Source organism: Orbicella faveolata, unplaced genomic scaffold, assembly GCF_042242905.1.
Source record: "Orbicella faveolata isolate gen_17 unplaced genomic scaffold, um_ofav_v1 contig_47, whole genome shotgun sequence".
NCBI classification, from domain to species: Eukaryota; Metazoa; Cnidaria; class Anthozoa; order Scleractinia; family Merulinidae; genus Orbicella; species Orbicella faveolata.
In genome coordinates, this window is record NW_028301577.1 from 19840001 (window position 1) to 19865689 (window position 25689).

Below are 25689 nucleotides of genomic sequence, written 5' to 3' on the forward strand. Positions count from 1 at the left end.
CCGCTTAACTAGCCCGCTAAACATATATGCTTTAGCGTGCGATATAATTACAATGAATAATAATTCCCAGAGATTCTCGCTTTTAAAGATTCCCCATTTTAGAGATTCCCGCTTTTAAAGATTCCCCATTTTAAAGATTCCCCATTTTAAAGATTCCCGCTTTTAAAGATTCCCCATTTTAAAGATTCCCGCTTTTAAAGATTCCCCATTTTAAAGATTCCCGCTTTTAAAGATTCCCCATTTTAAAGATTCCCGCTTTTAAAGATTCCCCATTTTAAAGATTCCCGCTTTTAAAGATTCCCCATTTTAAAGATTCCCGCTTTTAAAGATTCCCCATTTTAAAGATTCCCGCTTTTAAAGATTCCCCATTTTAAAGATTCCCGCTTTTAAAGATTCCCCATTTTAAAGATTCCCGCTTTTAAAGATTCCCCATTTTAAAGATTCCCGCTTTTAAAGATTCCCCGTTTTAAAGATTCCCGCTTTTAAAGATTCCCCATTTTAAAGATTCCCGCTTTTAAAGATTCCCCGTTTTAAAGATTCCCGCTTTTAAAGATTCCCCGTTTTAAAGATTCCCGCTTTTAAAGATTCCCCATTTTAAAGATTCCCGCTTTTAAAGATTCCCCATTTTAAAGATTCCCGCTTTTAAAGATTCCCCATTTTAAAGATTCCCGCTTTTAAAGATTCCCCATTTTAAAGATTCCCGCTTTTAAAGATTCCCCATTTTAAAGATTCCCCGTTCCCCGTTCCCCATTCCCCATTCCCATTCCCTGATTCCCCGTTCCCCGTTTTAAAGATAGCCGATAAGATTTCGTTCTCTTAAAGTTTCTGCCACATTACCATTATTCTAAAAATTCCGAGCAGAACGAACTGTTCCATTTTCCATAAATATAGCAGTATCATAAATATAACAGTATCAATAGCCCAAAAACGATATAGCGAAAAACAAAACAACTACAATCATGTTACATCTAAAGTAGACGGCGCGCATAAGCATTTGTCAAAGACGATACTATTCCCGGTACTATTGCACGAAAGACATACAACAGCTCACAAGACTGACATACCTCAGTAAATGGTCTTTAGCTGCTTTACACGAAACGATTCTGACGATTGCTGAAACAAAATTGTAAACATCTGAATAAGTAAATCAAGAATTTTCGACATGTGTTAAACAACAAAGAAGATCTGGTTGTCTAAACGGAAAGCACACCAAGAAGATAATGGCCGGGGATAATGCACATAAAATTAATTGTTATCCAACTTGGTCAGAACAATAACGGCAAATACAGAATAGTAGAGTAGGTCTGAAACTACACAGCTAACAGACAAGAGAAAGCACAGGAAACTTACCTTGTTGAAATAAAATCAACTCTCTTATTAAGAAATCGTTCCCGACTCTGTAGAGTGCTGTAGCCAAAAGCTTTGGCTGGGACGTGACCGTGCCTGCAATAGCGACGTTTACGCTTTCAAAGTCGACAGCTCAGCTGTCACACAGGGGTCATATAACTGCTGTGTAATATGACGCAGCGCATGCCTGGATAGACGAATCCTAAGTGATCATATCACTAGGCGGCACCCTGAGTCCATTCTTCGCGCGAAATGCCTTCGGTTGATGAGTGCATGCTAATTTCCCGGGGCTAATTTTCCAGAGTGGCGGCTGTTAATGGAGCTAGTCTACCAGGGAAAACCTCACATTAAAATTTACCAGCTAGATTCATGCCAAAAATGCGCATTTTCCAGCTAGGATAAGCTTCCGAGTATAAACCAGTAAGCAAGCAATTGTTTTGAAGCGGCCTTCCCAGGAAGTTCCATGCCAAAGCTTAAGAATCCCAGCCAGCGCACTAAGCCCTGCGGAGCGGATATTTTGTATATCGGCTCCGGTGAGCACTCCTGTGTAGCGATCAGCCTAGAAAATAACTCATCAAAACAACAGCTCAGAGCGATCAGTGATCAGCGACAGAAATAATGTTGAATAGCGGTACAGTGACAAATTGAAAAGAGCTCGCCGTGAAGCGACCTGCGACAGAAATAACTTGGACTCCAGCAACAAAACAGCTCGAGGTGGAACGACCAGTGACCGTCAGAAATAATTTTGAATACAATAACAAATACCTTGGAGTAGCGCTCAGCGAGAGAAATAATTTTGAATTCCGGCACAGCGATTAAACAACCAGAAGCATGGCGATCATGGGAATGTAGCAACAGAACTAGTTGTGACTACTGATACAGCGACAAAACAACTCCTGTAGCTCGGAGCGAAGCGATAACCGAAAGAAACCCGGGCAGAAATAATTTTGAATTCACAGAGAAACAGAACAATTCACAGCGCGGTATAGTGATCAGCGACAGAAACAATTTTTCTGTTCAACGACAAAATAACTCGCATTCAAGCGACAAAAAATGATTTTGTACCAGCAACTAAAGTACATTGAACTGAGCGAAAGGGACAACTTCTTCTGACTGCTTTTCCAACAGAGAAAACCAGAAAAAACGGAGGTGTCATCTTCGTTTGATCATGTTCATGCCACGTTTTCTTCACATTCTGTTAATTTGCATTAATGTAAGCTTTCTCTCTTCAGTGTGAGGAGAAAATCTCATTGTCCTTGCCAACATCAGTGTCGAAGTCCATCGGCTTGTAAACTCCATTTGAAAAAGCCACAGCGCATAGTCCATAGCAGCAGCCACGAGCTTTATAACATGTTCCGCCGGAACGTTTTGTTGACCACTCAGAACTACATTTCCGCCGGTCTGCATGTGCCATTTTATTCCCAAGGAGATGTAAAAATATATCTCCCACATTGATTTATCCAGCCAGAAATACCAACTGTCCCTAATGTACCCGTAAAAGGCGCTTCTATCGACAAAGCGTATTTCCCCGTGGACCGCCGTTACTAAATTGCCTGATCACCTAAAGAATAATGGTATCATGCGGACGTAAAAGGAAATGCACTCCCGCTGTTTTCGGCAACCCTAAAATAACTTTAGCGGAATTGACATATCCCAAGGCCTGGACTGGGAGCCTCCCTCTCTGCCCCTCATTTTCTCTTGCTCATGGCAAACATGTCAAGGTCATGGTTGATAATACAACCACGGAATCTACCATCAACCAGATGGGTACAGGCCACTCCCCTAAACTAGATAAGCTGACAAAAGATATATGGGATTGGTGTATTGAGCAACATATATGGCTTACTATGGCTCGTACACCGGGGTGTGAAAATGTCGAGGCAGACAAAGAGTCGCGTACATTTAGGAGGTGTACTGAATGGTGCTTAAAGAAAACCCTTTTCACAAATGCTTGCGCCAAGCTCAATGTTACCCCGAACATTAATCTATTTGCTTCCAGGATCAATTGCCAGATTACACCCTATGTCTCCTATCGAGCAGACCCAGCAGCTTTTGCTATCAATGCTTTTCACATGTCAGGGCAGCATCACTTATTTTATGCTTTTCCACCCTTTAATCTGATAACAAGAGTTCTCCAGAAGATTCAAGAAGAGAAAGCAACAGGGCTCCTGCTTGTGCCAAAATGGCCAACCCAACCGTGGTGGCTCAAGTTAATGCAGATGTTAATCCAACTACCAATACAACTTCCAAGGGACAGAGATACTCTGTTTTTACCCAACAACCCACAGGAACCCCACCCACTTCACAAGAAACTGTGCCTGATTTTATGTCACTTGTCCGGAGATACCTCAATGGCAAAGGCCTTTCGACGACAGTTACCAAAGTCATGGAACAATCCTGGAGGTCAGGCACTAGCTGAGCAATATGCTACTTACCTTCAGAAATGGAGGCGCTACTGCAGTTCAAGGGGCATTGATTCCATTTATCCCCCTGTAGAGGATGGAATCAATTTTCTTGCTGAACTATATGATTCTGGCATAGGATACAGTGCTATCAACACTACAAGGAGTGCTGTCTCATCCATTGTTACATTGCCTAACAATTCCTCCTTTGGCGCCCTCCCCATGGTGTGTCGTTTCCTCAAAGGGGCGGGGGGTTGAATTGGAGCCTTCCTTACCAAAATACAAGAACATTTGGGATGTCAATACTGTCCTGACGTACTTGTTAAGCCTTCACCACCTCAGGATTTAACTTTGAAGGATCTCACCTACAAAACTACAATGCGTTTAGTATTATTGTCTGGGCAGAGATGTCAGACACTGCATTTGCTATTTGTTAGAGGTATGGTATTGAAGCATGATAGCTGTGTGTTCACTATTCACAAACTTTTGAAGACCTCTCGACCAGGCAAGCATGTGTCAGCATTAACATTCACAGCCTACTCAACAGACAGCCGTTTGTGTCCTATTGTTTGCCTATCTGAATATGTCAAAAGGACAAGTGAGCTTAGGAACTGACCAGCTGCTAGTGAGCTTCCAGAAGCCTTACCAACCAGTTTCAACCGACACGATTTCTCGATGGCTAAAAACGGTTCTTGCAAAGTCCGGAATAGATACCTCGGTCTTTAAAGGACATAGCACCAGGGCAGCTTTTGCATCTGCAGCTGTAGTGTGCAAGGTTCCTCTGTCTACTATCCTGGACAATGCAGGCTCGTCAAATGCCACAACCTTTGGAAAATTCTACAAAAAACCCATTGTCCCAGCAAGTAAAGCTTATGGACAGCTCTTGTTGGAAAATCTCCACACATAGGATTAATACAGTTTTTTCCACTGTGAACCAGTACTTATTATTACATGTTGTTGTGTTTGTTTACTGCCTTCTATTGGCAGATTTCACCGGATAGGCATCAGTTCATTGTTTACTGCCTTTATTTATGTGCCTCTGTGTACCATAGACTGACAAGCGATATACTGTAGCTGTTTGCACCAATATTTTGGCAATTAAAGCTGTTTTTGTTTATTTTTTCCGCTCATGATTGCACGCTTTGAAGTCTCACGTGACTCACTAGTGAGTAGGACTGGTGTAGAAATAGAATTTCTAAGTTAAACGAGACTTACCTGTAAGTTGAAGTTTGACTGTAATTCTATGAGATACCAGTCACGAACTAGGGAGTCACGTGCCCTACCCCTTCACTGGGTTCTGTAGTTTACTCTTCTACTTATTTTCCCACCCATTATTGTTTGCAATCACTCGCTTTCTTTGAAGACTGATCGCTCGGGCTACTCGCACATATCTCACGTGACTCCCTAGTTCGTGACTAGTATCTCATAGAATTACAGTCAAACTTCAACTTACAGGTAAGTCTCGTTTAACTTATAAATTTTCCTTGCGGGACGGATTATGCAAATTAGGAAGAGCCCAGCTCGGAAAATTCAAGCGCATTGAAACGATACTAAAATACCTTTTTGAGGCTGTGACAATCATTTTTCCCGTAAAGAAATGTGTGTTTTTTGACGGAATACGTAATACAGTGAGTGGTGAAGGTCACTGACTGTGTAGTTTTGCCCTTGGTTTGAGACGATAAATGAATCGGTAAACGCGCGCATCGCCGGATGTAAATTGACGACTTGCGCTCTAATGATTTTTTTCTTTTCTTTAATTCATGAGCCATATAATAAGCAACCTAATAACCTCGACCGTTCGGTCGTTACGGGAAAATCTCAAACCTTGGCCTAACGTATTGACCTCGCTATCGCTCGGTCAATACGGCAAGGCCTCAGTTTGAGATTTTCCCGTAACGACCTCACTCTCGGTTATTAAGTAGTTAATCTTGTCCGCTCGGGTAGCCAATCACAGCGAAAGATTTGATTCATCTTGCCCGCTCACGGAGCTAGCCATATAATAAATCTACTTATTATATGGTTAGCTCCGTAGGCGGACAAGTGAGCCAAATCCTGCACTGTGATGGGTTACCTGAGTGGGCAAGATTGTGTTATGTTGCCTGCTCGGGATTACGGGCTGTGTCCCGCAAGAAAAATTTCCTTGTAATTCCTTTTATTGGTGTCCTTTATTTATACTAATAAATCCTTTATTGACCAACCTTGTTGGGTCAAGATGGCTGGGTATTGGTCCCGTTCTTTTTTTGAGCGTTTATGAACCTCGACTCCGTCTCAGTCCATAAACACGCAAGAAGACAACTGCACCAATATCCAGCCATCTTGACCTCCTGCTTGGTCAATAACCCCTGATATACACATGGATTGCCATACCTATGTAAATCCTTGCTAAGCTATACGCCAGATCACGTGCAGGCAGCGATTCAGAAAGAAGCTGGTAGTTTTGTGGAGACAGCAACTTATTCATGGAAGACTGAACCTGTTCAGACAAAATCTTCAGGGTGGGGTGGGACGAATGCAACTTGTCCGAGACGCTTGCGTGAAAAGCCTTCAGTACCTATGTTGAAACAGGAAGATATGCATTGAACATCACAAGGATATTAGAGTGTTAGGGTAGGATGACACGGTATAAAAGATATTTGACCAGTGAAAAGCGCGGGAAAATGTTGCCAGTGAAAAGTACACAAAAGGATTGACGGGTGGCAAGCGCGGGAAAAGTCACGTGACAAACGATTGCTAAGCAAATTACAGAGCCCAAAAAATGAAAAAGTAAAATTAAGTAGTGAACCACAAAATAAATCACTATATCAGGTTCTGAGTACAATTTACCTGTCCTTGACTTTTAAACACGGACCGCAGTACATCTAATGACAGAACATTCGTGGTTCCTTCCCAAATAGGCAAAACCTAAAGGAAAAAAAATATATAACAAGAAAATTAAGTAAACTGTCAAATAATTCCTTTACAAAGCCAGCCTAGATCAAAAATGCAACCGTTGTCAAACAACAACTCAGGCTTATTTATTGAAGAAGAAACACGGCCCTCCGCGAATAACATCTTTTCTTTTTAATTAGCGTGTTACTAGGAGCTATTTAGTATAAACTAAAATTGTGCATCTGTAATCTTCACTAAGATATCTGTACATCTGTAATCTTCACTAAGACACTAAAGAAATAAGGTTTGCTGTGTTTGTACATCGAAGAAAATATAACTTTACATTAAGAACCATAAGATACCATCAATCACATTATTCCAGGAAAAATGGTCACATAAAAATGCATTTTAGCAATTCACCTGGTCATTACACTAAGCCTATATAAAGACTACCATTCCAATTAAAATAACACCAACTACGAAACTTAATGAAATTCCTTCTCTCTCAGGTAATTTATTTTTAAGCACAAGCAAATTAAATGTTTACCGAGTTTTTCCATCAAGAATTTCCAACAACAGTTTTCTCCAAAAATATTCAATTTTTGCTCTTTAACAATGGGCCACTTTCCTCGTATGCAGACTATTTAAACCTGGAAACGTTTGTTCGAAGCTATTACAAGAGAAGAAATTTAGCTATTTTAGTTTCAGAGTCTTGTTTGACAACGAGCTGGTCTTGTTACAGAAAAACACTAAGAAGGAGCTAAAATAACTGACCCTGATTCGACATGTGGAGACAACAATGATAGCACTGCTGTTAGATGTTCAGAAGTAACGTTTCAATTTAGAGAGAGTATGTCGTCTCCAATCTTTGGTAATAAGACAACCATTTCACAGGATCAGTTTCCTCAGTTGATATTTTGGCTTCAAGTGGAATATAATTCTAACAGTTTTGGTCATTAACCGCGCGGCCATGGGCCGAGCGCGGTTCATGTTTTACCCGTGGTTTATTATTTTTTTCTTTTTGTCGGTGACGAGACCAAGGCTCCCTCTCGACCAAATTCTGAGTCACGCAACGTGTAATGTTTTTCCGCCAGAAGCTGTTAAAACATTAATACACGGACAATTTTACGGATATTGCTTTTTTTTGTTGTGGGTAAAATATATTTTCTTTTGGTTTTATCCAAGCGTTGGATTCAAAGGGAATAATAAATACGCTAAAAAAAGGTATTACGTCAGCCATGGAATGCGTTGACGTTGCAGCTTTCACTTTCGCTACGTGACAAATAAGATCGTGTTTACTTTGCAAGTTTATTTCGCCAGAAGTGACGGTCATTAATTTATTTGGAATTTTGCCAGTATTTCTTGTGGATTTAGGCAAATGAAGTAAATTCTTTGGCTGTTTCATCGCAGCGAGTTCATAGATTGGAAGGAAAATTAAATATTTGGAAGCCATGCAAAGAACTTGTCAGAACATGCAAGGATTACGTCATTGGTAGAGAAATAACCACCGTACTAAAGATAGCCGTGGATAACGCAATTCTTGAATTATGTGACTCGTGTGACTTCTTTACTAGCCCTTTACTCAAGGGAAAAAAGCAATTAAATTTAATCGTGACTTTTAAGAAAGAAAGCCGTTGTTAATAGTGTTTGTATCTTCATTCCCATACATCAGGGGCACCCAACGACCGTTTTCTCTCGTATGCTTTTAAACGCTGTTTTAGGCTACGTAGAGTACTTTTAAAGCTCTGTAGGTTAATTTTAGGTTGCGCTAAAAAAATTTTATCTGTTCGGTTATTCTAGGGGAAGTTGAGTATTGTCGAATTTATTAGGGCTTTTTTGTCCATTTCCCGAAACCCTTAGGTCTTATCGCCTTTCCGAAAACGATAGCTTACCTTCTTAGCGTACCCAAAATGACATTTTTAACAATCCGAAAACAACAGACATTAAATTTCTCATATCACGAAAGTTCGAGGTGACAATTCTCTTGAGAAAATCAAAGGGGATTAAAGACCTCCCGAACAGATAATTTACCGAAACGATCCGTAGGGTGCCCCTGATACATAACCCGATGAAAGTTCCAGATTAAGACGATTACGTCATCGGAGATTTCACAACGGCTCCGACTGGTGGTGCAATAATACAGTTTGTGTCGATCAAGTGATGTGTCTACAGTAATCAATGAATCATCAAAGACTGCTTTGGAATCTGCCCTGCATTGCGACTGTAGAGCTAAGAAAACAGTTCAATTTTAAAAGCGCGGTTATAAGATCTTAAAGATCTTCTTGTTTTATCACAGATTATGTATATCAAATAGCCGGTGTTAATGGTTCTTCACTCAAAATAACTAAAAACTGTAACTATCGATTTGTGTGTCAAACCATTATTGCGACTGTTTACAGAAGCAGAGTGCTAAGCCCAAAACACCTTCGCCACACTAGGGTGAAATCACAAAACGTAAAGTGGAGATGAAGCAAAACAGAAATGACGGGGCACTTAAATGTTATCAACAACTAATCCGATGCGTGCATTCCACACATTGGAGTTTAGTTGTTGATGTGTAAGTCCGGTCAGCGAGACCTTGGGAACTAAAGTTCACTACGCATGCTCAAAACACAACACGCATGCTGACACCACTGTCTACTGACAACGCAGTTTCGATAGTTGTCGACAACTAAAGCAGTGATTCTCACACACGGAAAAAACGGTCAAAACGTAGTTGTCGACAATAAAAGCAGTTTCCCTTTTCGAATAGGGAAACTGTTTACCTTGTCGCTAACTAAAATGTGATTAAAATGTCTATTTTAAACTAGAAGTAACCACTGCTTACTGAGTAATCACAGCTTATTGAGTGCGTTCGATTACTCAAACAGAAATCTAGGATGCCCACAACTGTCACGGCAAAGTGAAATTTGTGACGGCAAATTAAAATTCATCACGGCAAAATAAAAATCGAAAAAATTCAAATTACTCCCGGCAAATTACAAATACTCACGGCAAAAACAAAACCCGTTATCTTAATTCAAAATTCATCATGGCAAGAGCAAAAACGCTTACGGCTTATAACAATAGAGCGTTTTCACATGACGTCACGGCAGCCATATTGGTGTTCCAAAACAATGAAACGGCGGCCATGTTGGTGTAACAAACCAATCCTTTAGGAGTTCAACTCTTTTCTTATCTAAACAGTTTCATTTGTTCCAATAAATTTGAATGGCTGCTGGTCACGTGACTGAAAACGCTCCATATGAATAGACGCGATGAATCGAAAAACATGTTATTACATCTCTCAATTAGTACGCGCGCTGTGATAGGTCAATTTAGCGGGGTGTATTCTACTGTACGGCCCGCTAAAATTAAAAGCTGTTTTTGTTGCCAAAATGTCTTGTAATTTGTCGCCAAGTGTTCTTAACTTTTTAGCAAGTAAAAGTTTAAAACTTCCTTTTACTCCTGGAATTGTGTATTAAAACCTTCTAGAGACTTACGAGTCACTTAACAACGATTTCAAATTGACTCGTTTCGCTTTCGAATTGCGTCAGAAATTTGAGGCTGTTCCGCGTGAATAGAAATCGTTCCTCAACTCGTCAGACACACAGAAGTTATAAAAAATATCTTACTAACCTCGTTTTCTGCGTCCGTACTGTAAGTTACGGATCCTCGTTTTTCCCCTTCGATTTATGGCCCGCGCGATTCGCGCTTACGCCATAAATCGATGGGGAAAAAATCTCGGTCCGTAACGTACAGCACGGCCCTCGGACTCAGTTAGTAAGAGGTATTTACCTGCGTAGACCCGCTTCATCTTTACTTTACTTAGTTCGTTTTGTTCGTCATTTCCGCCACTCCTTTTAGTTTCGAAGTATGTGTTACGACATCCACCATTATATATAATATTGTAATTTCATTTTTATAATTTAGTGAATATCTAAACCTCAGTGAAGAAGGCTGGTCTGGCCAGCACTGCCTGTTTTCTTAGTTCACGGCTTTGCAGTTTATTTACTTTGTAAGTATCTTTAAATTCAAATATTTTAACCTACCGCTGTCTCGAGTTGCCACCAACTTTTTATCACGACTCTACACCGTCTAGCAATATCAAACTCTCTTGGTTCAAACTACGTGGATTTCAGTAAAGAAATCATGTCTGTCTTCGAGGAAAACTGGCAAACAACAACACCAACAGTCAGAGAAAGAAGCAAGTTTATGTTCAACGAGTGCGATGTGAAGTTTCTCGTCAAAAGAGCCGACGACGAAAATGAAAGTAAACTAGTGATTCCTACTCACAAGTTTGTGCTAGCGACTAGCAGTCCTGTGTTTGAAGCAATGTTTTACGGTAAGCTGGCAGAGACTACAGACTGTATTGAACTACCTGACTGTGAGTACGACAGTCTTTTGGAGTTGTTTCGTTATATGTACAGCGATGAAGTGAATTTGAGCGGAGGTAATGTGATGGGAGTGTTGTATTTGGCGAAGAAGTACATGGTGCCTTCGCTGGCTGATAAATGCATTGAATATCTGAAAGATAACTTAGATTCATCAAATGTTTTCAGCATCCTGCCATCTGCGAAGAAATACGAAGAGAACAAGCTGTTTCATCAATGTTGGAAAGTGATCAGTAAACAAACAGAAGAGGCGGTGAAATCAGAGTGTTTCGAGACCATTGAAAGGTCCTTACTTGTAGCAGTAGTCAAGCATGACAATCTAACGATCCAAGAAATAGAGCTGTTTAAAGCTGTTGACTTGTGGGCGACGAAGGAATGTGAAAGGCAAGGTTTAGCAGCAGATGGAAAAGCGAAAAGAAAAATTCTTGGAGAAGAAATAATTAAGGCGATACGCTTCCCAATAATGGATAAAAAAGAATTCGCTAGTGTGGTTTTAGACAGCAAAATATTAACAAAAGAAGAAATCGTCAGTGTTATCAAACATCTTAATTCAGTCCCGAGTTCTCCGATGGTGTTTCCAAAAATTAAAAGATCTGTTTCAACTGGTGACATACAACGATGTTGTAGATTTAACTCGTTATCAGACCGCAGATGGAAATATGGCCCCTCGAGAGATCAAGATTGTATCTTATTTTTACTGGACAGAGATACCAAGCTACTCGGAGTGTGCTTATTTGGTAGTGAGAATAATACTTACTCCGTAGAACTGGTGGTAAGGGATCTCAAACGTTTCAAAGTTTTGGTCCTTAAAACCGGAACATTTTCCTCAGAGCTGTTACAGGGAAACAAATTTACCTATTTTGGTGTTAAAGTCTTGTTTGACAACGAACAGGTTCTTTTAGAGAGAAAGACCTTGTACGAAGTAGAAGCTAAAATAACTGGCCCTGATTCGACGTGTGGAGACAAGGGTGATCAGTTTGTCGCATGTTCAGGAGTAACTTTTAAATTTAGTAACACTTTATTCAGTAGTAATGGAACAAACATCCAACAGGGTCAGTTTCCCGAATTAATGTTTTCTCTATAAATTCATATCAATTTTTATAATATGTCGAATTATTCTCGTATTTTGATTGGCTCAGTCTTTCTTATGGAGGAGTTGTATCGCAACCCAAGTCAAGTTCGAGTCAATTTTTATTTTTATTCGCTTTTCCTTTTTTAAGACCTACATTGCGCCGGATCAATTTGAGAACGGACCAATCATCTGCAAGGATTTGTGTTTGAGGAAAACTCGGTCATGGAAATCACATGATTACCGTGACATCATCGTTTTCGAAAAGCTCCGTTTTCGTGACGGATTAGTGTGGACGGTAGGCCTAACCGGAGAAATAAAGCTGCGCTTTCAAATTCCTCCCGCGTAGTGTGGACAGGGCCATAGTTTGACTACAACTGTTATTGTAAAACCAATTGTCAGTTATTTTTCCCAGTTATGCGCTAGTGAAAATCGACCTTAAAAGTTCTTGATTATTGGACTGTATAGACTCAAGTTTCACATTTTAGCAGAATTCACACTGTTCTTTCAAAAACTTGTTACAATAAACTTCCTCTAGTGACTCTCAATCTGCGGGGTTCTTAACATGTTGAAATTTGGTTCAATCTCAGCCTCAATGTTCTTAAAAAAAGATTCTACAAAAAAGTTAAAATTTGTCCCTGGAAAATAGAATTTTGATGTCTTTACTTTCGATTTAAGTCATTTGCAATTTATCACTGATTTTAAATAGTGGGGAGGAGTAGACTGGAACTGATAAACATTAACCCCCTCCAGGGTTTGAACATGGGGTCATGTGACCAGCCCAGCCATGTAATCTCGAGTGTTATCCCGATTTCATCTGCAGAAAAGACATGTTTTTCATTCCTCCACCTTCCCATATCCTAGCCGCTTGTCTTTGTACGTGTTCAGTGCCCACATCTTTACTGGGCCAAACTATGTATGAAGGATTTTTTCAATGAATTTGATATTTTATTAAAAGCGGCTATGAGTCTTAACCACAACCATATTACTCCAATCTCATGTCTGGTTTTTGTTGCCGAGTAAACAGAGCTCAGGCAAGGCGGCTCAAGACCTATTATTTGGTCATTTCCAATTACGATCGACATCTGATTTCTCCGAGCCGCATCAGAAAACTGTACGGTACAGATGATGGGAAAATAGAAATGTATTAATCAAGAAACCCAATTTGGGTTGACATACAACCAGAACTAACATAATAAGAATGACAACGACGAAAATGAGAAAGGAAAATTTATATCTTAATCTTGAGAGGTGATACAACTCAAGTCCAGCAGTTATTTTAAAGATGAAAATCGTCGTCGCTCATATTAAAAAACGTTTGCCCATTGAAATAAAACTACAATAACAAAGCTCTCCGCTACAAGTCTAAATTCCACTTTCTTTTATTCGGTTATTATTACTCTGCTTATAATCCTAATTGTATTAAAAACTGACAGCACAGCATCGCACAGAACACTGGACATCGTTAACTATTCAGAACAACTAAAATGAGGCACGCTACACTAAATATGCACAAAGCTACACCTCTTACATTTTCATTGACATATCAAAGATTTGGACAAATAACCAGACTATCCTAATGCTTCAACATTTTCTAGAACAAAGCGCTTTGCTTGTAACGCATGCGCAGAAGACTAGTCTAGGTTGCTGTCTACTATGTGGAAGAAGCAGTACACACGCGACCACACCCGAACATCGCGCGCTTTTCCTTGCGGTGTAAAGCCTGGTTCACACTTGCGACATAACGACATAACAAGGGCTTTATCACCTTTATGTCGTTATGTTTGCAGTGTGAACATGCTGACGTAATGACACAACAGCATGAAAATAACTACAACACGAAACACTGTTTTTTTCCTTACGTCGTTATATCCATGTCACGCGAATAACATTGACATAACAACATAACAAAGAACCAACCAAATCGGCGCAAGAATTGTCGAACCCAGTCCACGCCCAGCATTATATTAAAAATGGCGGCGACTATGACCGAGCAATAATCAACTGGCGCGGCCCGTGAGATCAAGAAGGTTAATCCCGTTTACCTGAAATGATATTTTCGATCATCCAAACTCAGTTCTCTGACGAGGTTCTGGTACTAGCCGTGTGCTGTCCTGGTTTTTTGTTCAAAGATCGCACGCACCCACTATTTCATGTTCTTCTAGCGTTGTTTTCCCTTTGTTTTCGACACTCATACATTGCAAAGGAAACATGCAGGTGACCAGAATAAAGAGAAAAAACTAGTTATACTATATATGATGTTGCAAGTGTTATAAATAAGCTTTGTTGTTAAATGTTTACAATGCAATAGTGTAGTACAAAGCAGAAAATGAAAAGTAAATTTCAAACTGTAATAATCTGCCTTAATCTCATCATGACAAATTAAAACCTTTAGCGACGGTGACAAGAACATTGTTCACTAAAAACATTCTAGGAGCACGAATTTGTATTTCACTGAGCTTGTACATTTTGTGATATTTTTCTGTGCAAGATTATTTGACACATCGCACAATAATGCCAGGTTTAAGAAATTCCCACAACGATTAACGGAGAAAAGTAGATTGGTAGTGTAAATGATGAATTGCAATACTTTATATACAAAAGACGTAAACAATGTAATTTAATGTAATGAAGGTTGTCTGTATAATGTAAGTTCAGTCCTGTAATTGATGAATGTTAACAAGATATATATTTTCAATAAATCAACTGGGGGTTATTATACGCAAACGATGAAAACAAAGCTAAGCGCCGGGAGTGCATTCTCTAGTTGTGCTCGGTCTACCCTCACAGTTACAATACAAGTTTATTTTTATGTAATATATCAAACGTAAACAGAAGTGTAGCAGCTCTCGTATGCTGCTGTTGTTTTATTATTGTAGCAGCTGTTATTGTTTTAGGGCTACGGGCATTGTTTCTCTAGTTTGTTCTATTGTTCCCTTAAAGGGTATCGAGCCATTCATGTGAGACCTTACGAGAATATTTTCAGCCTAAAATCGGCAGAAAGATAAGAACATTCGGCCCAGGCCGGAAAACAATATTCTTATTAAAAAAAAAAAAGAGTGTAACCCGGAGGAAGGTTACTTTCTACTCTATTTTTCTTGGTACAATGTGCCTAGGAAGTTTCGATAATAAGGAGGACGTGACCAAGCATTCACTTAGCGTGACCGGTCACACCAACTGAGTTCGTGATGGCTTCCTGCCAAGTAATTCTAGATTCAAATTTTTGACTCCACCGCTGTCTCGAGTTGCCACCCACCTTTTATCACGAATCTACACGATCTAGCAACCTCAAACTCTTCTGGTTTAAACTACGTTGATTTCAGTGAAGAAATCATGTCTGTCGTCGAGAGAAACTGGCAAACAACAAGACCCACAATCAGAGAAAGAAGCAAGTTTATGTTCAACAACAATCTCTTCAGCGATGTGAAGTTTGTTGTCCAAAAGGCCGCTCAAGGCGAAAGTGAAAGTAAACAAGTGATTCCTGCCCACAAGTTCGCGTTGTCGATTAGCAGTCCTGTGTTTGAAGCCATGTTTTACGGTGAGCTGGCGGAGACCACAGACTCTATTCAACTGCCTGACTGTGAGTACGACAGTCTTTTGGAGTTGTTTCGTTACATGTACAGCGATAAAGTGAATTTGAGCGGAAGTAATGTGATGGGAGTGCTGTATTTGGCGAAGAAATACATGGTGCCCTCACTGGCTGATAAATGCATGAAATATCTGCAAGATAACTTAGATCCATCAAATGTTTTCATTATCTTGCCCTCTGCTCAGAAATTCGAAGAGAAAAACCTGGTGGATCGATGCTGGAAACTGATCAGTAAACAGACAGAAGAGGCTGTGAAATCAGAGTGTTTCGAGACCATTGAGAGGTCCTTACTTGAAGTAGTAGTCAAGCATGACAATCTGACGATTGAAGAGATAGAGCTGTTCAAAGCTGTTGACTTGTGGGCAACCAAGGAATGCGAGAGGCAAGGTTTAGCGGCAGATGGGGAAGCGAAAAGAAGAATTCTTGGAGAAGAAATAATTAAAGAAATACGTTTTCCCATCATGGATGAAAAAGATTTCGCTAGTGTGGTTTTAGACAGTAAAATATTAACAGCAGAAGAAATCGTCAGTGTCCTCAAACTTCGGAATTCAGTCCCGAGTCCGCCGAAAACATTTTCAAAAACTAAAAGATCAGGTTCAGTTGCTGACATTCAACGATGCTGTAGATTTAACTCCTTATCAAATCGCAGATTGCAATATGGCTCCCGGACATACCACTATATCCAATTTTCCGTAGACAGAAACCAACAGAGACCAACAGGTCCTTTTAGAAAAATACACCTTGTGCCAAATAGAAGCTAAAATAAGTGGCCCTGATTCGACATGTGGAGACCACGGTGATAGCACTGTTACATGTTCTGGAGTAACTTCTTCATTTACACATTTTGACCTTGAAAGTGGTGGAACAACCACTCGACGGGGTCAGTATCCCGAAATATTGTTTTCTCTATAAATTCATATCAATTCATGTAATATGTCGATTGGCTCTTACTTTTAGAGGAGTTATATCGCAGCCTAAGTCAAGTTCGAGTCAATTTTTATTTGTATTTATGACCTAGCCCCGTCCACAGTACGCCGGAGAAATTAGAAAACGGCGTTTTCGTTCTGAAAACCGCGCATCAAATGTTTTCTGTCCACACTACGCCGGAGAATTTGAAAACGCAACAGTCACCGGTCATTTTAGATTTGAAAACTCGGGCAGGAAAATCACATGATTATCGTAACGCCATCGTTTTCGAAAATCTTCGCTTTCAAAAACGGTTTCCGCCCACACTAAAACGCAAAGCCGGCGTTTTCAAATTGCTCCGGTTTGAACAGCGTTTTCGAAAAGCTTCGTTTTCGTGACAGATTAGTGTGGACAGCAGGCCTGACCGAGGAAATAAAGCTGCGTTTTCAAATTTAATTCTCCGGCGTAGTGTGGACAGGGCCGTAGTTTGACTATAATTGCTGTTGTAAAAAAAAAATTGTCCATTAGATTTATCAGTAATGCGTTAATGAAAATCGACCTTAAAAGTACTTTATTATTGGACTGTATAGACCAAAGTTTTACATTTTACCAGAATTCACACTGCTCTTAACTTCCTCCAGTGACTCTCAATCTACGGGTTTCTAAGCATGTTTAAAAAATTTGGTTCAAACTCAGCCTCAGTGTTCTTATGAAAATGGTTCTAACAAAAAATATAATATTTGCTTGGAAATGGGATTCTTATGTCTTTAATTTCGGTTTCATAAAAGTAATTTGTAATTTATCGGTGGCTTATGACACTGGGAAGGAGTAAATTGGAATAAACATCTGGGCGGGGGTCACGTGACTAGCCAAGCCACGTGAGACCGAGTGTCATTCCAATTTCATCGCAGGCGGTTTATTTTCTGTCCTTCCTCCTTCCCATATCCTAGCTGCTCATCTTTGTACGTGTTCAGTGCCCACACCTTTACTGGGTCAAACTATGTATGAAGGATTTTTTTCGCCGAATTTGATATTTATTAAAGCGCCATGAGTCTTGCCCACAACCATATTACTACAAGCTCATGTCTGGTTTTTGTTGCCCAGTCAACAAACCTCAGGCAAGGCGGCTCAAGGCCTGTTATTTGTTCATTAGCAACAACGATCGACATCTGATTTCTCAGTACGCATCAGAAAACCATTCCGTACAGATGATGAGAAAATAGTAATGTATCAACTAAGAAAGCCACTTTGGGCTGACATACAACCAGACCTAGCATAATAACAATGACAACGGCAAAGGAGAATTTACATCATAATCTTGAGAGTCCATTGATCCAACTCAAGTCCAGCAGTTGTTTTAAAGATGAGAACAATCGTCGCTCATGTACATGTAACAGAACATTTGCCAATTGAAATAAAACTGCAATAATAAAGCTCTGTGCATTGTTTCACTTTGGCTACAAGTCTAAATTCCACTTTGTTTTATTGGTTTATTATTACTTTGCTTATAATCCTAATTGGATCAAAAACTGACAGCACAGCAACGCACAGAACACTGGACATCGTTAATTATTCAGAACAACTAAAATGAGACACGCTACCCTGAATATGCACAAAGCTACAGCTCTTACATTTTCATTGACATATCAAAGATTTGGACAAATAACCAGACTATCCTAATGCTTCAACATTTTCTAGAACAAAGCGCTTTGCTTGTAACGCATGCGCAGAAGACTAGTCTACGTTGCTGTCTACAAGGTGGAAGATGCAGTACACACGCGACCACACCCGAACGTCGCGCGCTTTTCCTTGCGGTGTAAAGCCTGGTTCACACTTGCGACATAACGACATAACAAGGGCTTTATCACCTTTATGTCGTTATGCTTGCAGTGTGAACATGCTGACGTAATAACACAACAGCATGAAAATAACTACAACACGAAACACTGTTTTTTTCCTTATGTCATCATATCCATGTCGCGCGAACAACATTGACATAACAACATAACAAAGAATCAATCAAATCGGCGCAAGAATTGTCGAACCCAGTCCACGCCCAGTACTATATTCAAAATGGCGGCGACTATGACCGAGCAAGAATCAACTGGTGCGGCTCGTGAGATCAAGAAGGTTAATTCCGTTTACCTGAAATGATATTTTCGATCATCCAAACTCATTGCAAAGGAAACATGCAGGTGACCAGAATAAAGGGAAACAACTAGTTATACTATATATGATGTTGCAAGTGTTATAAATAAGCTTTGTTGTTCAATGTTTACAATGCAATAGTGTAGTACAAAGCAGAAAATGAAAAGCAAATCTCAAACTGTAATAATCTGCCTTAATCTCATCATGACAAATTAGAACCTTTAGTGACAAGAACATTGTTCACTAAAAACATTTTAGGAGCACGAATTTGTATTTCACTGAGCTTGTACATTTTGTGATATTTTTCTGTGCAAGATTATTTGACACGTCGAACAATAATGCCAGGTTTAAGAAATTCCCACAACGATTAACGGAGAAAAGTAGGTTGGTAGTGTAAATGATGAATTGCAATACTTTATATACAAAAGACGTAAACAATGTAATTAAATGTAATGAAGGTTGCCTGTATAATGTAAGTTCAGTCCTGTAATTGATGAATGTTAACAACATATATATTTTCAATAAATCAACTGGGGGTTATTATACGCAAACGATGCAAACACAGCTAGGCACCGGGAGCGCATTCTCCAGGTGTGCTCAGTCTACCCTCACAGTTACAGTACAAGTTAATTTTTCTATCTCATTCACAAACACTTCAAGTAAATAGAAGGGTAGCAGCTCTCGTCAGCTGCTATTGTTTTATTATTGTAGCAGCTGTTATTGTTTCAGGGCTAGAGGCATTGTTTCTGTTGTTTGTTCTATTGTTCCCTTAAGGGGTAGAGCCATTCATGTGAGACCCTACAAGAGCTGCTGTTGTTTTATTATTGTAGCAGCTGTTATTGTTTTAGGACTAGGCAGTGGCGGATACAGACCTGGAGCTAAGGGGGGGGGGGGGGGGGTTGTTTTACTTGCCCTGTCGGCTTTTCTTCCTTCTGTCATTTCCTCTTTTTTTACCCAAAATAGGGGGACCTGCCCCTTCCCTAGATCCGCCATTGCTAGGTGCATTGTTTCTGTTGTTTGTTCCGTTGTTCCCTTAAAGGGTATCAAGCCATTCATGTGAGACCCTACGAGAGCTGCTACCCGATCCCAAATAAAACACGCCTTAAGGCAAAATTGACCACTGTTGTATTGGGAACACTAGTATATTTTCTGTTTACACTCATGAGTGTTTGATGTAAACTCTGCCGGTTGCTTTACAGTAACAAGGGGCTCCCTGCATGAGTATAATTTCAAACCAGAAGAATATATTTTATAAGAATATCGAGGCTGAAATTTGCGAAATTTCAAGCATATTTTAAGGATAAACCAGAGGCAGAGATTCTGAAAAGAATTCAATTTCGTGTATTGAAAATTTGTAAATACAATACAATTACATGTTTTTAACTGAACCGTATAAAATGTTTCCTTTCTCTTAACGGCAAAACTAGCCAAAAAGCAACAAAAACAGCACTAGCCGTATGATCGATGCTAATAACATTTCTTCAAGACGTTAAGTGTGTCATAAGATCAGGCTTAAATGCCTGCAGGCTGGCTCCAAAATTACTTTCACACCATCCAGACACCAAATACATTCGAAAACACAAATGCCACACGCAATAATCTAAGAACATTCACAAGAATATTTTCAGCCTGAACTCGGCAGAAAAATAAGAATATTCAGCCTGGGCCAGAAAAACAATATTCTTATAAAATAAGAGTGTAACCCGGAAGAAAGTTACTTTATACTCTATTTTTCTTGGTACAATATGCCTAGGACGATCCGACTGATAATAAGAAAGGCGTGACCAAATACTCTCTTAGCGTGACCGGTCACACCAACTGAGTCCGTGATGGCTTCCTGTTAAGTAATTTTATATTCAAATTTTTGAACCCACCGCTGTCTCGAGTTGCCACCCACTTTTCTACACGGTCTAGCAACCTCTAACTCTCTTGGCTTAAACTATATAGATTTCAGTAGAGAAATCATGTCTGTTACCAAGGAAAACTGGCAAACAACAAGACCCACAATCAGAGAAAGAAGCAAGTTTATGTTCAACAACAATCTCTTCAGCGATGTGAAGTTTGTTGTCCAAACGGCCGCTCAAGGCGAAAGTGAAAGTAAAAAAGTGATTCCTGCTCACAAGTTTGTGCTGTCGATTAGCAGTCCTGTGTTTGAAGCCATGTTTTATGGTGAGCTGGCGGAGACTACAGACTCTATTGAACTGCCTGACTGTGACTACGACAGTCTGTTGGAGTTGTTTCGTTACATGTACAGCGATGAAGTGATCTTGAGCCGAAGTAATGTGATGGGACTGTTTTATTTGGCGAAGAAATACATGCTGCCTTCATTGGCTGATAAATGCATGAAATATCTGCAAGATAACTTAGATCCATCAAACGTTTTTAGCATCCTGCCCTCTGCTCAGAAATATGAAGAGAAAAACCTGGTGGACCGATGCTGGGAAGTGATCGACGAAGAGACAGAGAGGGCTGTTAAATCGGATGGTTTTGCATCAATTGAGAGATCCTTACTTGAAGAAGTAGCCGAGCGTGACACTCTGACGATTGAAGAGATCGAGCTGTTTAAAGCCGTTGACTTGTGGGCCACAAAGGAATGCGAGAAACAACGGCTGATGGTAGATGGTGCAGCAAAAAGAAGAGTCCTTGGAGAAAGCCTAGTCAAGGCATTACGTTTTCCAACAATGAAACAAGAAGATTTCGCAAGTGTTGTGTTGGACAGTAAAATTTTAACCTTGGACGAAATCGTTAGCATTATCAAATGCCTCAGTGCAGTCTCTAGTTCTCCAGTGATATTTCCAGAAAGAAAAAGATGTGGTCTAATTCACCGGTGCAACAGATTTGGCTCGACTTCCTATGGATGGGGTTATGGAGTCTCCAAAGATGCCATCTGTTTCTCAGTGGACAAAGATATTGTACTACACGGAGTGTGCCTCTTTGGCAGTGAGAACAATACTTACTCTGTAGACCTTGAAGTAGTCGACTACAATGCTAAATTAGTATTGATGTCTGAATATGGAAAATTTAATTCAGTGAAATTCCAGGGCAAGAAAAACACTTATTATGGTGCCGTTTGCCGGAATGAAAGGAGTAATTTTAAAGAAAAACACGAAGTACGACGTAAGAGCTAAGATATCAGGGTCTAATTCGCAAAGCGGAAAAGGCGGTGTCAGTTCCGTCCCGTGTTCAGGAGTAACATTCACATTTGGGCAAAGTGAGTGCTCAAAGAATGGAACGGGAGTTGAAACAGGTCAATTTCCCGAATTGATATTTTCTCTTTACAAACAATAAACATTTCGTGTAAAAATTTGGAGTGAACAACGAGTTTTCAATCTTAAGAAGCTATTGACCGCTTTTAGATTTGATTTTGTTACTCCAAAATCGTTCTCTACAGGATAAACTTCTTTCGTGTCGTTCACCCGGAGGAGACCATATATTTCGTTTTCTTTGGTGAACTCTTTATACTCCCCCTACTATATAATTTCATCGTGAAAGAGAAATATGAGAGCAATCAAACTAAAGGCTGATTAAAATTGTATGAACGAACAAGTTCCCCAAAACTAACATTAAAAGCAAGGTGTGCCAGTATGTACTTTGGTTTCGTAATGAAAGAATATTGTAAAACAGTAGTGTTTTTTCTTTTTGGATAAATAAAAGCTCTGTTGTAACGGATTGCTTAACAATAAAACTTAATAAAAGAAAGTTGTATTTAAACGGCGGGAAACCGAATTTAGTTCGTACAGTGTGATCGTCTGGGTGAGGGTAGTTCTGAAAAGAACTGTTGCTGGAGACTGACGTTTCGACAACCTGAGCGGAAGTACATAGTCCTCTTCAGAGTCAAGTGAATAGTGTTTGTCAGTCGATAGTGTTACAAGTCCTGTCCTTTCAAAGGAACAGATAATTTTAATTATGATTAAAATCATAATTATTGTCAAAGTAATCTGTGGATTCGCTATTCTTTGCCTAGTGGACCTACATTTATTTTGAGAATTGATTGTCAATAAGAAGACGTAGACACATAACAAAACAATCGTCAATTCGTTGATTCTACGCTAGCTTAATTGTGTTTATATGATTTTATATTTTCATCTACATCCAGAAGCAATTACACGTGAAATCTCGCCATCCATGCAGGCTACATGTTGTGCTTCTATTGTTCACCAGCACTTCAAATAAATCACCGCCTGAGGCGCAATTGACCACTCTTGCATGTAATCGTTATTACCCCAAAACGTTTTCATGAAAAAATTACTCGCGATTCTGATTGGCTGAGAGCAGTGCAATTCAAGTGTAACACCAATGCAAAAAGTGTAACACCACTGCAAATTATACATCGTAATTCTGGATTATGATTGGCTGAAAGACAATAGGAAATTTTCTAAGCCAGTGATATCACGTAAAATGATGACGAAAAGTTTAGGCGGAAACCTTGAAAAAAGTTTTCTTGAATGAGAAGAAATGGTTTCAAAAAAGATCTTCCGGCACTTCCTCCACGCGAATTTTTTCATGTTCATTAATGAGTAATTATACTGTTTCACAACAAAAACCACGTCTGTCGTCAGGGTAAACTGGCAAACAACAAGACCCACAATCAGAGAAAGAAGCAAGTTTATGCTCAACAACGATCTCTTTAACGATGTGAAGTTTGTTGTCCAAACGGCCACTCAGAGCGAAAGTAAACAAGTGATTCCTGCTCACAAGTTTGTGTTGTCGATTAGCAGTCCTGTGTTTGCAGCCATGTTTTACGGTGAGCTGGCGGAGACTACATGGTGCCACCATTGGCTGATAAATGCATGAAACATCTGCGAGTACGACAGTCTGTTGGAGTTGTTTCGTTACATGTACAGCGATGAAGTGATCTTGAGCCGAAGTAATGTGATGGGAGTGTTGTATTTGGCGAAGAAATACATGCTGCCTTCATTGGCTGATAAATGCATCAAATATCTGCAAGATAACTTAGATCCATCAAATGTTTTCAGCATCTTGCCCTCTACTCAGAAATTCGAAGAGAAAAACCTGGTGGATCGATGCTGGAAACTGATCAGTAAACAGACAGAAGAGGCTGTGAAATCAGGGTGTTTCGAGACCATTGAGAGGTCTTTACTTGAAGCAGTGGTCAAGCGTCACACTGGGGCGATTGAGGAGATAGAGCTTTTCAAAGCTGTCGACTTGTGGGCGACAAAGGAATGTGAGAGACAAGGTTTAGCAGCAGATGGGGAAGCGAAAAGAAGAATTCTTGGAGAAGAAATCATTAAAGGAATACGCTTTCCGATCATGGATGAAAACGATTTCGCTAGCGTGGTTTTAGACAGTAAAATATTAACACTAGAAGAATTTTCAAAAACCAAAAGATCAGGTTCTAAAGGTTACTTTCACCGATGCTGTAGATTTAACTCGTTATACAATCGCAGCGGATTAGCGGGTTTTTACGAATTTTTCTCACCTCGCGCTTCGCGCGCGCGCACGTGTATCGCGTTAGAGCCCGCTAATCCGCCTGTACTGCAGGTTAGACATAGCTCCTCGAGATGCCATTATATCGTATTTTCTGTAGACAGAGATATCAAGCTACTCGGAGTGTGCTTATTTGGTAGTGAGGATAGTACTGTCTCTGTAGAACTGAAGTTAGCGTTGTATCGAAAGAGTACAATTTTGGCGCTTCAAAAAGGGCAATTTGCCTCAGAGCTTTTACAGGAGGAGGAATTTAACTATTTTGGTTTTAAAGTCTTGTTTGACAACGTTATTCTAGAGAGATACACCGAGTACTATGTAGAAGCTAAAATAACTGGCCCTTATTCGACCTTTGGAGACAACGGTAATAGCACTGTTACATGTTCTGGAGTAACGTTTAAATTTAAAACATTATCTTGGCCAGGTAACTACACAACCACTCAATATGGTCAGTTTCCTAGATTAATCTTTTCTCTTTAAATACATATTACTTCAGGACAATTAATTTAGATCATTTGTCGCAGATTTTTTTTTAGAAAAACTTAAAGTTGTGAATGTTTGTTTATTCAAAGAAAAGAAAATTGCGACTGCTTACAAAATTAAAGCTTTAAGCTCAGAAACTGTTTTCCATCAGAAACCACAGTGAGATGTATACACAAAAGAGCAGTGATGAGCAATTTTCATTCCGGTTTGAATTCGCTTTTCACTTGGAACTCTTTAAGGAGAACATTTTAATGAACTCTGCCAGTTAAACCTTGCAATTCCCAAGAATAACCCAAAGCTAATTTTTCCTTACGATACTCATACATTGCAAACTTAAGGAAACAGGTGATGAGATTACTCGACTGAACACATAGTTGTACTCTTTATAGTGCTGCAGTGTTATAACAGACATTGACTTCAGTTCTCATTAAATGTTTGTAGATCAACAGTGTGAAACAAAGAAGAACAAGGAAAGCAAATCTCAAATTGAAATAACTCGCCTGAATCTTAGTACTACAAACTGAAACCTTTGGTAGCACAAACTTTGTTTACTGTACTTCACAGGGCAGGTGTATTTTGTGTGTGTTATTTGACGCACTGAAAAACAATGGCTTAAGTAAGAATTTTCCACAAAGATTAGCCGAGAAAAGTAGTTTGATAGTGTAAATGATGAATTGCAATGTTGAAAGGAAAATGTAAACAATATAATTTTGTGTATTGAAAGTTGAATGTATAATGTACGTTCAGTCCTGTAAACGACGAATGTGATTAAAATATATTTTTCAATAAACTAACTTGGGAATATAACTCACTGTCCTGATTTACAAACAGATTCTAAAACTAACATTAATTAAAATGAATGTTTAACAATAACAAACGAGAATCAGTTGTTTTACAGCTTCAAAATGAAAGTATATTGTGTAATACAGCTAAGAGTTAGACTGTTCACAGTCCCCTATTTTTCCGTGAGATCGTAGATGTCGATCGTTGAGCTCGACGGGCCGCCATCTTGATCTCTCGATGCGAGCGAAACTGGAGAGAGTACAAAATGCCCGTGGA

At 39.5% G+C, this 25689-nt stretch overlaps 4 protein-coding genes, 1 long non-coding RNA gene and 2 pseudogenes across 8 annotated transcripts in view; 5 read left to right on the forward strand and 2 right to left on the reverse strand.

The window, feature by feature from the left end:
• LOC149097502 (uncharacterized) overlaps positions 1-1108 on the reverse strand; it is a 13883-nt gene extending 12775 nt beyond the window's left edge. The window contains exon 1 of the long non-coding RNA XR_016204277.1: positions 1065-1108. This is a non-coding gene — a long non-coding RNA (uncharacterized LOC149097502). The remainder of the gene's footprint in view (positions 1-1064) is intronic.
• Positions 1-25689, forward strand: part of LOC149097500 (uncharacterized) — a 100130-nt gene that overhangs the window by 26200 nt on the left and 48241 nt on the right. The window lies entirely within an intron of this gene.
• LOC110066908 (acyl-CoA dehydrogenase family member 11-like) overlaps positions 1-25689 on the reverse strand; it is a 61718-nt gene that overhangs the window by 23826 nt on the left and 12203 nt on the right. For all 4 annotated transcript variants that reach the window (XM_089279327.1, XM_089279326.1, XM_089279325.1 and 1 more), the window contains 2 exons: positions 6573-6650; positions 6117-6300 (listed from right to left, as the gene is read on the reverse strand). In XM_089279327.1, the coding sequence (XP_089135453.1) occupies positions 6117-6300; positions 6573-6650 (262 nt within the window). The remainder of the gene's footprint in view (positions 1-6116; positions 6301-6572; positions 6651-25689) is intronic.
• LOC149097503 (BTB/POZ domain-containing protein 6-like) lies at positions 10336-12736 on the forward strand. Its single transcript, XM_089279333.1, has one exon. It carries the CDS (start codon positions 10749-10751, stop codon positions 12072-12074), a length of 1326 nt encoding a protein of 441 aa, XP_089135459.1. The 5' UTR covers positions 10336-10748; the 3' UTR covers positions 12075-12736.
• LOC149097504 (BTB/POZ domain-containing protein 6-like) lies at positions 15282-17987 on the forward strand (annotated as a pseudogene).
• On the forward strand, positions 20585-22635 carry LOC149097505 (BTB/POZ domain-containing protein 6 pseudogene; annotated as a pseudogene).
• On the forward strand, positions 23371-24794 carry LOC149097506 (BTB/POZ domain-containing protein 6-like). Its single transcript, XM_089279338.1, has one exon. It carries the CDS (start codon positions 23539-23541, stop codon positions 24625-24627), a length of 1089 nt encoding a protein of 362 aa, XP_089135464.1. The 5' UTR covers positions 23371-23538; the 3' UTR covers positions 24628-24794.

Bases quoted from the DNA above. Each gene is read 5' to 3' on its own strand.
- LOC149097503 (XM_089279333.1), top strand. From the start codon at position 10,749: ATGTCTGTCTTCGAGGAAAACTGGCAAACAACAACACCAACAGTCAGA.
- LOC149097506 (XM_089279338.1), top strand. From the start codon at position 23,539: ATGTACAGCGATGAAGTGATCTTGAGCCGAAGTAATGTGATGGGAGTG.